Below are 12,926 nucleotides of genomic sequence, written 5' to 3' on the forward strand. Positions count from 1 at the left end.
GCACAATTTCCCCTCCCAAGTGATCAACAATGCCCTCCAGCGCATCTCCTCCACTTCTTGCACCTCTGACATTGAACTCCACTCCTCCAACCGCAACAAAGATAGAACCTCCCTCGTCCTCACCTTCCACCCCACTAATCTCCAGATACAGTACATTATCGTCTGCCATTTCCACCACTTCTGATCAGACTCCACCACCAGAGATATATTTCCCTACCCACTCCTATCAGCATTCTGCAGAGACTATTCCCTCCGTGAAACCCTCATTAGATCCATGTTCCCCATCAACCCACCCTCCATTCCTGGCACCTTCCCTTGCCGCCGCAAGAGGTATAATACCTGTGCCCACACCTCATCCCTCACCTCCATCCTTCCATATCCGGCAGAGATTTTCCTGCACATCCAAACACCTCATCTATTGTGTCCATTGCTCACGATGTTGTCTCTTCTACATTGGGGAGACAGGACGCAAACTCACAGAACATTTCAGGTAACATCTGTGGGACACACACACCAAACAACCCCATTGCCCTGTAGCTGATTACTTTAACTCCCCCTTCTACTCTACCAAAGACATGCTAGTCCTGGCCTCTTCCATTGCCAAATTCAAACCATCAAATGCCTGGAGGAAGAATGCCTCATCTTCTACCTTGGAACCTTCCAACCACACAACACCAAAATCGATTTCAACAGTTTCCTCAACACCCCTCCCCCCCATCACTTCATCCCAGACCCAACCCTCCCTCTTGACACTGCCCTCTTGATCTGTCCCACCTGTCCATCTTCCTTCCCACCTATCCACTCCACCCTCCCCTCCGACCTATCACCATCATCCCCCACCTGCATCTACCTATCGTTTTCCCAGCTACCTTCACCCAGCCCCACTCCCACCCTCCTATTTATCTCTCAGCCCCCTTCCTGATAAAGGGCTTATGCCTGAAACGTCGACTCTCCTGCTACTCGGATGCTGCCTGACCTGCTGCACTTTTCCAGCACCATACTTTTCAACTCTGACTCTCCACCAAGTGAGGACTCTGAGTCCTCACTTTCTCCCCATTCACTAGAATAACCTTGCTGCAGAATATCTAGCATGAATTAGGCAATGAGGCACTATGGGTGATTGCTCAATTTGTTAACAAGTTGGCGAGAGTTTTGAAAACTTTGATCCTGTTCAGTACTTATTTAGGTGAAGCTAATCTAATAGCAGTATCGCTAGAGGCCACACAGACAGAAGATACACATTTGATCAATAAATTATGCAATAAAAGTGCAGTACAAAGTAGGTACAAATAGTCTGTTTGTTAATTTATTTGGAATCTACACAGTACAGTGACAGTCAATCATTAGTGGCTGGATTAGTTTATCAGGGTAATAGTTTTTTTGCCATATGCAATAGAGCAGAACTAAATGTAATGTTTTTTTAAAAATCACAACATTTATAATGACACCTATTCCATGAAAACTTCTCCCACATATTGTGTACATCCAAAACCTGGTTACAAGTCACACTGCTTAAAATGTAAAACAGGAGATCATAGTCAATTACATTTAAGAATTCAGGAAATGCTTCAAGGAATACATTTTGTAACACTGCAGTAATGATGCTAATGATCTTTCAATATATTAATACATCAAACTTTTGTTTGATAATTAGCAGTAGTACCATTTAATATTGTTCTGGTATACTCAATGTCATACACAAAATATTAGCAAATTAGTAATATTTAAAAAACTGCTAAGTGCCTACTTGTTGTTTTATGTCCCTTTGTATTTGGGGATGCATTTAATTAATAGAACAATTTGTTGTTAGTCTTCCACCTACTTTCACTGTCACACAGTAGAGCAGTTACAGCCATAGGGAATAATAAAGTCAGAGAATTAGTATGTGATCATTTAAAAAGCAATTGCTGAGACACATCACATAGATCATCTCCCCTACAGTTTCTTAATCTTCTTGAATTTCCTCCCATGCTCTGCCCCCAGTCAGTCAAGCAGGAAATGTTACGTAACTCAAAGCAAAGAAAGGAAATTAAAAATAATTTTTACACATAAAAATCTATTCATGTCAACTGTTAAATATAATTCAGACATTAACACTTCCCAAATTGCACTACGTGTTTAACATTAATGTCCTTTGATGGCATGCCAACACTCAACATGTGGCAAATGGACCCAACAATTTGGCAATTAGCTGTACTGAAAGGCAGCTTCCAATGATAGGCAGCGGGTGCTAGTGCCATCAACTCTTTTGTAATATAGAAATGTCACTGGTGAACAGAAATCTGCACATGCATTTATGTTTGCCAAGTGAAGCTCTGTTTTCTCCAATTCGAAATATTGTGTGACAAAACTCTATGACTAGACTAAGCATTCACACTCTGAGTCATCTGGCATTAAATACAATGCTCCAAGGAGATGGTGTTTAAAATCAAACCCATGACCTTCATTTGCTAGTCATCCATGTCTTTTTGTTGTATTGATGCACATCAGAAGCTCTTGCCATTACGAAGTAATTGGCAAATTCTAAGAGTCACTATAATGCAGATTTGGGATGCCATTAATTCTGTAAAGATTACCAAATGAAGGCTTTTGTGGATCACTATCTGGATGTAAGCTATTAATAGCACAAAATCATGAAAAATAACCTTTGGACATACTCTTGAGAGATGACCGCTTACTTCAGCACAACTGGGATATTAAGTATCGAATATCTTTAAGAACAACAGGCTGAGAAGAGTTATAGTGCCAGGCAGAATGAAGCCATTGCAATAACATCAGTCAATACAGTCTTTAACCCAATGTACTTCACAGTTTTAACATGTCAGCAGTGATTAGTGAGATTAACCAAAGGAAACCTGCAATCCACCCAGATGTCTTCAGAAATTAATTTGAACAAACAAAAAGACTTGTGGTGTATTTTTCCCCCTTTGGAGGTACAATGAGAAATAATGGAGTGAGTTAGCCCTGGACAGAAACTCACCCAGTCCTCATCACCTCAACAACTAAGTCTGGGCAAAACGATCTGTGGGTGACTTTCTCAAATTACTGACAATTAGGGCCCTAAGTGGTCAGTTAGTTTCCACGTAAGGATGCCAGCTCACCAGGTGGATGGTCACCTGCCTCTTGACAGACAGAAAAGATGGTTAGGCTGGTAAATCATTGTCAACCACTTGCTGAGTATGGGATGGATCCCAATATCTCCAAACTGGGGCAACTAGAGGTGAGGGGAGGATTGTGAGCTCTGAAAGTCAAATCATGCCCTTTCCTTCTGACCTCCCTTCCCCTGCATCCCCCAACCTACTGGGATACAATCCAGATAAACTTGAGGTGATGCACTTGGGCAGGACAAATAAGGCACGGAATACATGATGAAAGTTATGAGCCTGGGAAGCAGCAAGGATCAGAGGGACCTTGGTGTGCATGTACACCAGTCCCTTCAGGTAGCAAGACAGGTGGATAAAGTGGTTAAGAAGGCATGAGGTATGCTTGCCTCTATGAGCTGAGGCATAGGGTTTAAGAGCAGGGAATTTACAGTGGAACTTATAAAATGTTAGTTCGGCTGCAGCTAGAGCATTGTTTGCATTTTTGGAACCCACATTACAGGAGGGATATGGTAGCAATAGAGAGAGTGCAGAGAAGATTTACCAGGGATATTGTCTGGGCTGGAAAGTTTTAGTTCTGAAGAGAGATTGGCAGATTGGCATTGTTTTCCTTAGAGCAGAGGAGATTGAAAGAGGAGATGATTAAGTTGTATAAAATCATTAGCAACATCGATAGCGCAGACAGGAAGAAATCTTTCCCACTCATAGAGGGATCAATGACCATGGGCATAGACTTAAGGGAAGAAGTAAAAGATTTAGAAGAGATGAAAGGAAAAATGTTTTCACTCAGAGACAGTTTGGAATCTGGAACTTACTGCCTGTTAGGGTGGTAGAAGCTGAAACCCTCATAATATTTAAGGATCATTTAGATGCGCACTTGCGATGCCAAGGCATACAAGGCGATATACCAGGTGCTGGGAAATGGGACTAGATTCATTAGGTGGCTTGTTTCTGACTGTTTGGGAATGCAATGAGCCAAAGGACATTTTTCTGTGCTGTAGATCTCTGTGACTACGACAAGAAGAAAAAGAAAATCTGATCTCCCCACCACTGGATCTGTCAAGGTGTAGGCCTGACTGGCAGACCTTAAGACCCAGGAGCTGCCAGTGGACTTAAAAACCCTCCCTTTTTATAAATGTTATTGTAAAATTCCACTCCTTGCGAATTTCTCCCTGAATCAGAAATCAAGATTGCCCCACAAAGATATCTGCTGAATCTAATGTGAGTGTTTCGATCCAACATTCAGTAAATGCTTCTTTCATTGCAGTTAATGCATGCGAATGAGACGGAGAGATGTATCATTGTGTTGAAATTGATACATCTGTTCTGTTACGTAAAAAAAATTATTAAACATATCTTTTTTTGAAGGCTATTGTTCTTTTAAAGGGAACATCTTTTCTGATAGTGATTTTTTAAAAAAATGCATTCATCCAACTTTGTTTCAAGAACATTATAATGACATTAAATGCCAATATTTATTCCTGTTTGCAACCACCAGAATGAAGTGCAGTCCATCCAGCTGGGTTGAGTTGGATTAAATTAGAACACTGCCTGAAGGAATGTACACACCGAATCACTTCATGCAGGGACAGAGCAGAACTTTGAAATGTTTCATGCCGTATGAAAATAACACTCAAAGATTCTATCAATGTCATTAATCCAATCGCCTGGATCTCACCCTGATGACAAGCAAAATAATTAACAACTTTCAACACTCAATGCTTTCAGCTGCAATCCCAGGGCGCCTACACAAACATGAACATTACAGGGAATCAAAAAATCATCAATTCTTCCCAAAGAAAAATGTGATTATAGTTTTTTTTTACACAATTAATTGCTTAATGCATTTTTTCCCAATACAACAATAACATAAATTTTAACTTATTTCATTGCATTTACATCATCCTCCTGCCTCTTTGCTTCCTACCACTTAAAATTTCTGCCTTTCCCCACTCACTCACCCGGTACAATGATTCAGATTGCTTTCCACCTTTCCTCTTGCCCTGCTTGATCCAAACCAAGAGAGAATGGTCCGGGCAGCGATGGCAAAGGAAGCAGGTCAACTTCACTGGAAAGCAGTGCTTTGTCAAGGACGGGTTTGAGATAAATAACATTTGAAATATTTCAAAGTTGCTTTGCAGCGCAGTGGAAGCAAGTCCAGGCAAGACTAAAACAGAAAATGCTGGACATATCAGGCAGCATTTGTGGAAAGAGAGAAATATAACATGTCAGGTCAATATCTTTAAAGATGCAACAGGTTTCAAGCAAGAACGGATGTAGAAAAAGAAGCAAGAGAAAGATCAGTGATAAAGTGCAAGGGGAGAAAAATGAAATGACAAAGAGGTGATAGTGCATGTTTAAAGGAGGTGGTAACAGAATAAATAAAGAAACAAAAATAGGATCTGGACAAAGTGTAAGTGGGTCAAAGAAAGTTGAAGCAGGAGTTATGAGTTCAACGATTTCATTATCAAGGTGGAGTTCAGACGTCTGTAAAGTACCAAATCGAAAGGTGGATTGCTGTTTCCGACTTCTGTTGGAACAGTGCAGGAGGTCAACACCAGAGAGTACAAGGTGAGAGTGTAACAGAGAATGAAGGGGGCAGAAGCTCATGGTAGGGATCGGACTGAATGGAGGTATTCCACCGTGGTCCACCTATCAGTGTTTGATCTCGGTGATGCAGAAAAGACTGCATCATGAGAAGCAAATACACTATAACAAATTGGAAGTGCAAGTATGTTACTGTTTCACCCGGAAGAGCTTGGACAGTTTGAAGACAGGAGAAAAAAATGATATTTGCATGGGAATGATAAGAATGATTGAGGAGTTGATTAGGATGTAGAGGATCAAGAAGTCTGATTACTGAATGGGAGAGAAAGACACATTTAGTGCTGACATTATGCTGGGGCATTCAAAATTGGGGAAAATGATCCATTGAATATGGAGGGTAATGGGATGGTAAAACAAGGGCAATCCCATTACGGTTCTAGAAGGGAGGAGAAAGGGGCAAAAGCAAAAATGTGGGAAATGGACAAGATATGGTCAGGAACCTTTTAAAGCATGGTGAATTGAAATTTTAAATTGAGGTTACAGGCAGCATTATCAGAGCAAATACGACAGACAACCTAGGAAAATGGAATAGTCTTCCTGCACACGTTAGTCTGCTAGAATCAAGAGCTATAAAGAGAACATTGATTGATAATCTACTTCAGAAATAGAACACAGAACTTTAGAAAGTGAAGGGAAGAGCCAGATGGACCATTGGAAGTTAAAGGAAGTGCAGAAATCGGAAGTAAAGTCAATTAAACTTTCTGTTTCAGTTTAAGAGTAGAAAATTGCACTGCTAAGTCAAAGTACAGAAAAAGAAGTGAAGGAATAGGACTGGAAGTGAAGGGACTTGCCACACACACCACAAAGGTGACATGGTGATATAGTGAGAGTGTTTCTGGACTCTTAATCCAGACAGTCAGACTAATTCTCTAGAGGCATGTAATCAAATGGCTCCCATGCCCCTGGCGTAATGTAAGTTCAATAAATAAAATTTGGAATTGAAAGTTAGTTTTATGATGATCATTTCTGAAACTATCACTAATTGTCATAAAAACCTATCTTATTCACTAATATCCTTCAGGGAAGGAAATGTGTGCTGTCCATTCCTGGTCTGGCCTAAATGAGGCTCCAGACCTACTACAGTGTGACTAACTAATAATTACCCTCTGAAATGAAAACCATTCAATCCAAGGGATGGACATTCATGTCAGAATTAAAGCCAGGACCCATAGGGGTTCCTCCAGTGCCATCTATTACTTGGGGAAAGTGAGTTGTGGTAAAGAGCAAGTTAATCATTGCAAGAACAAGTTGAGCCTGTTGGGCTTGGGTGGGAGTGGATGGAGACTGGTTGGGTTTCATTTAAGGTGAAGGAGGAAGTATAGAGAGACTGAATACTGATGGTGAAGAGAATACAATCAGGGCGCGTGATTGTTAAAGTGGAGGGGAGTATTGAAAAGATCACAAATGTCAATGAGAAAAGATAAGAAATGGCAACCTTGGCACATCCATTCCATTCACCAGGGACCCAGCACTCCCCAATAGTTCCAGTCATATCATTTCACATGATTACTGTCTAGCAGACAAAGAGAGTTTATAAGAGAAGGGTTAAATTCAGAAAAAAAAAATTGTGTTTAGCTTTGTGCAAGTAGTATTTTATATTCTTTGAGCTGTGCCATTGTAATGCTGCTCCCACCACAGACAATGACTACTACTGACTGTAGATCCTGGGCCAACCGTCCTTCTTTCTGCAGTTGCTGGATTGTTCCAGTGTAAATGGCAGCGAGCGATGCACCACAAGCTGGCTCAACCAAAAACCTTTCATCATCTGCAAAAAGAGCCAACTGTTTGAAATCAAGGCACAAACTCCAATTTAACCATCATATCAGGTCACTGGTCTAATGAGAGACCTAGCCTCAGAGACTAGCACAGCACTCAAAGTAGATCCACTGACTACTGAGTAACATCCTGTAATATCTAAAATACCAACCAACTTTTTAAACCAAAAATCCATCTCTTCCACTTAGTTCTGGTGAGGTGCCAGTTCCTTTAGTTTTGTAACCTGGCGAATAACTTGCAGCATCAGCAAAAAAAATTACATTTCAAGTGGTGTTCTCACCCACTGGCTCAATTAAGTCTTTTGTTTGATTATGGACTTGGCAGAAGGGAGCATCAAAACTGAAATCTAAAGAGAATACAACCGTATTTACAATAGGGGTGACCAATTTATTCAACTTCAATGTGCAAATAGAGATACTGTAAACTGACAAGATAACCAGAAGTGTACTGGTATGCTTACTCATATTCGCAATTAATAAACATATGAAAAGTGATCCACCATGGTTCCAGCATGGCTTTTGCAATGCTTTGTTTCTTTTAATTAAAATCTAGATTGTAATTTTTAATTCGTCCAATTGCAGTCATTTCTCCTCTTTTTCATTTACCTTCTCTCGATACTGACTATCTCCATCGTTTCTTTCATTCTTTTGATCCTTGTCTTTCTCATGTCCTTTATTCCCTATTCCCCTATTATATACACACTGAACCTAATTCACTCTCACTCTGAATTTACCTCCATCTCTCTCATTACCACCACTCATTTCTCTTTTGTAACTCTTTCCAGAATCTGATTACTCTCATTAATTTTTGTATTTTACTGTAACCACCAAAAAAGCAATGTCTATACTGATAGATCAGTAAATCCTGCTGTGCTCCACATTCTTAAATAACAGAACTAAAGGTTGCACTCATTATTGAGAAGGAAAGTTTAATAAACCCACAATGGATAGTATAACGAATATTATTGATTAATATTTCCCATATGCATGCAACTTTGCCAAAACCAAAAAGATAGCCTTGCTGGCTTTGTACAAAATATTATTGAAAGTCTTCCTTTAAAAAGTGAAATGAACTAATATTCCCATTCAGGGGTGAAAAACAGAATAAGAGACACATTCGTAAAATATGCCATTAAAATAGACAAAAGCTTTAGAATGGTGAAATCTTAACTGGGAGCCTGCTCCTCATTTGTGATAACAGAGGGGTAGAGAAATATTCTGGTGTTTGTTGTGCAGCCAAGGTGCTGAAAGGATCTTTCCTCTTTGGGGAAAACCAGAACTAGAGGACATAGTTTTAAAATAAGGGAGTCTCCTGTCCATGTCAGAAATGAGGAGAAATATTTCTCAGTCAACGGATCTTGGGTCTTTAGAACTCTCACCTTCAGAGGCCGTGCCTGCAAATATTTTTAAGACAGAGATAGATAGGTTCCAGACTATCGAGTGAGTCAAAAGGTATCGGACATTGGCAGGAATGTGGAGTCAAGGCCACAATCTTAGAGTTCTTTAAAATTTCATTCTCAAGATTGAGTGCACCCTTTAATTCTGTTATCTGAAATGGCCTACGGGCATCGACTATTAATCCAGAAACTCAGCTAATGTTCTGGGGCCGCTGGTTCAAATCCCGCCATAGCATATAGTGGAATTGGAATTCAATAAAGAATCTGGAATTAAGAGTCTAAGATGACAATGAAACCATTTTTGATTGCTTGGAAAGCTGATCCACAAATATCCTTCTGGGAGTGAAATCTGTCATCCTCATGTGGTCTGGCCTACATTTGACTCCAGACCCACAGTAATGTAGTTGGCTCTTAACTGCCCTCTGGGCAACGAGGGATGGACAATAAATACTGGCCTAGCCAAAGATGCCCACATTTTGTGAGTGAATAAATAAAAAAAAGATCAGCCATGAATCATTGAACGGTGGAGCAGGTCAGAGGGGCTGAATGGCCTACTGCAGCTAATTCACTTGATTGAGTAAAGAAATAATTACTATATGACAACTTATTCAAAAGTTTGAGATTAACAAGGTTTGGATTAGCAAAAGGAACATTTCTTTTTCCTGACTGTGCTTTTTATTATTCTACATTTCACACTCCAGGAATGGATGCACTAGCCAGATGGAAGTAGATACCTTGTGAGACTTTAGGGTGCTGTTATCGGACAATAAACAATAACATTATACACTGTGAAATAATATAACAATTTAACTAGGTATAAAACCTGGCAAAAGCATTAATTCAGATGAGTTGCCAAATATTCTTCCTGTTTAACATTTCCAAATGAAAAGCAAAAACCCAGTCATTTTAATCTAGCTAGTATTCATAATTACAGAATTTTCTATAAATAAAATTGCATCAAATTGCCACATCTGTATAAAGAACAACTCTTGTTACTGTAATGAGAAACTCTCACAACCAACTCACTGTGCTCTTGTGGAAGGGAAATGGATTTAATTTTGTGTCTGATGCTTTCATTTAATCAGAATGTACTGAAACTGCCTTTTGTTCCAAATGGGATATATAAGAAAACAATTCAAAGCTAATTCATTATTCATCTTACAGCTGAGCAGAATTCTGAACTTACAAGTTAAAACAAAACATCATATTAAGCAGAAATGTATATTTGCAACAAAGTCAGATTCTCAATAATTTGTGTATATGAAAATAAGAAGTCTCACCTAGAAATCTCTCCACCGCTTGCACAGCTTCCTGGTCACTGATTACCTCAGAGAAAATATTATGTTCCTGTGCGTTCTGAAGTGCCTTCTCACACACAGTTTTAGCTCCTAGGGTTATAGCTACACTATTATACAAAGAATAGTAGGTTAGAAAAACAGTTCATCACACACACAGACACTGTTGTACACAGAGATACTACACAGATACTGTGCCAAAGCAGTAGGTATTAAAAGATGAAACAGAAGTTCATCAAAGAGGCATCATTAAGGTATCATATTATTAATGGTAGTAAATTGAAAGGTTTGTGGGGAAAGTCCAAAGTTTTGGGCCTGAACAACTGATGGCACAATTATCACTGGAGAGCAAAATAAATCAGTTATGCAAGTTATGTACAAACATCGAACACAAGTCCTCATGAGTAAAGAGCCCAACTTCACTGAAGATTTACAAACTATTTCATTCTTTTAAGAATTTTGAATTAAAAACATCTGAACAAATCAATATAACAGCCACATTCAGCTACAGTCAAAGGAAAATTGAGTGCTGGAAAGCTAAAATAAAAATGAAAAATGATGGAAATACACAGCAGGCATTGAAAATAAATTTCAGTTTTTTCTGCCACTCTGTTTCAAGATTTTTCTATTCTTTTTCTTCCATTGCCTGATCTCGGTTTGAGTAAGCAAATTAAACTTGTCACAAATTAAATGTGTTTACTCTCTAGCTAACTGAGGTACTATTGACATTAAAATGCATTTACATATCCACTTGAAAGTTAATCAACTCCATGTTCAACATTTCTTATTCTTATTGTAAGTTAGCAGTTACCCAATTGGAAAATGTTAATGATACTTTTCTTTTGACTTCATGTCTTAGAAATTTGAGGTCAATAAACTCATGAGAATGCAGAAGTCACAACCTGCATAGATACTGTAATCACTTCCTTGAAATAGACTCAGAAATATATCACTGGCATAAATCACTAGGAAACTGGCCAAATATGTGTATCCAGTATTGGTTAACTTGAAGTTGCTAAATCTCTCTGTATGATGTCCATTTTCTTTCTCATTTATTCTCACAAATTGGTGTGAAGTTGTTGACATAAATTACCCACTAATTAAGCTAGGTGATGCAGGGCTTCATTCCCGATGAAGGGCTTTTGCCCGAAACATCGATTTTCCTGCTCCTTCGATGCTGCTTGACTTGCTGTGCTTTCCAGCACCACTGTAATCCTGTCTCTAAGCTCAGTGATGCTCCAGCTACATCATGAACACTGAGCTTCATTGTAAAAGATATAATCCTAAACTAGTCACTCATCACAGTGGCACAATGTCACAGTCATTTCAGTTTTCAGTCTCAGGACAGCCAAGGATATATAATAAGGTGTTAATATATACCTGCTATACTTCAGCTGTCAGGACCAGATCTGAATAATTATCAATAATAAATGCAAGCTTTGACTGGGGGATCCAAAACCATGAACTTTTCTAATTGTCTATAATACCTTTTTGTTCAGACAATAAGGAGAAATGAAAATTGGATGGTTTCTATGACAGCAGTGATCTGCAATGGTGGGTTTATGCCCAGACTATAATTTGAAAATCTACTCCAAACCATCAACACATCTTTCAAAGTAAGATGTGCTCATATACTATCATTACTTAATAGGAAGGTAATAAGTATTCAGCCACTGGGAATCATGTGCAAATTGAATTTCTTGCTTTCGCTAACAGTAACTGTACACCTTGTAAGAAGTCTCCTATTACATCTCTGCAAACCTTTTATTAAAATAAGCAACAGAATAAATATAGGCATTTTTATTCCATATGCCGGTCTATCATAATAATGACAGCACAATCCTGTCTTGCATTATACGTACAGGCTGGTGTTTCTGATGGCATATGCCCTATGGATCACTTCTTACCCAAGTCACCCAAGATCATGACAGTTAATATAACTAGAAAATACAGTAAATAATAGAAGTGATTTCAACAGTTGGTGGACAAAAGATTCTAGGGAGGTATTTACATGCAAAGTCTTTCCAACAATCTGAACAGCTTCAAATGGTTTGGAAATAGTTTTTCTTATTTTCATAGCTACCTACATGGAACGTTTCTGTTGAATAATGTAATCACAGCTTTAAAAAAGTGAACAATGCATAATTGGATTGTGAATAAAGAGATGAGGGGGTTCCTAAGAGTGTCTACATTGACCTGAAATATCAATAAACCCACTAAGCTCTGTAAAGAAGTCCCTTCCAAGAGAATAACCTGAAAGGCATAAGAAAATTTCAACAAGATGGCTTTGCTACTAGTTGCTACTGGGGGTTTTCCTACTGGGTTTCTACCTCTGGTGAATCAGTTCTTAATGTAGTCTACTAAAGTGTGCATTCAGGAACAGAAGATTCAAGTTCAATTCCCACCTGCTCCAAAGGTGTACAATAGCATGTCTAAACAGGTTGACTAGAAATGTCTAAATTGTACATGATTACAAGGACAAAATAACCAATCCCTCAATGTCAATAAGGGGCTATTTTCTAAGGGAGAACAGGTTAGCGGATCAGCACTATCATACTGTAGCACTGATGACAACCACCTGATGAAGGAGCAGCGCTCTGAAAGCTTGTGCTTCCGATTAAACCTGTTGGACTATAACCTGGTGTTGGTGTGTGATTTTTAATATTGTAGCACATTCTCTTACTACATCCTCTTGCATAAGCGTGCTCCCAGCAAATATATCTCTATTATTTCAGTAAAAATGCTAAAAGT

At 38.9% G+C, this 12,926-nt stretch overlaps 1 protein-coding gene across 6 annotated transcripts in view; it reads right to left on the reverse strand.

The window, feature by feature from the left end:
- Positions 1-1,284: 1,284 nt before the first annotated feature.
- Positions 1,285-12,926, reverse strand: part of sdsl (serine dehydratase-like) — a 43,345-nt gene continuing 31,703 nt past the window's right edge. For all 6 annotated transcript variants that reach the window (XM_072587350.1, XM_072587347.1, XM_072587349.1 and 3 more), the window contains 2 exons: positions 10,161-10,285; positions 1,285-7,473 (listed from right to left, as the gene is read on the reverse strand). In XM_072587350.1, the coding sequence (XP_072443451.1) occupies positions 7,280-7,473; positions 10,161-10,285 (319 nt within the window). In that variant the 3' untranslated portion in view covers positions 1,285-7,279. The remainder of the gene's footprint in view (positions 7,474-10,160; positions 10,286-12,926) is intronic.

This window comes from Chiloscyllium punctatum, chromosome 17 (genome assembly GCF_047496795.1).
Source record: "Chiloscyllium punctatum isolate Juve2018m chromosome 17, sChiPun1.3, whole genome shotgun sequence".
NCBI classification, from domain to species: Eukaryota; Metazoa; Chordata; class Chondrichthyes; order Orectolobiformes; family Hemiscylliidae; genus Chiloscyllium; species Chiloscyllium punctatum.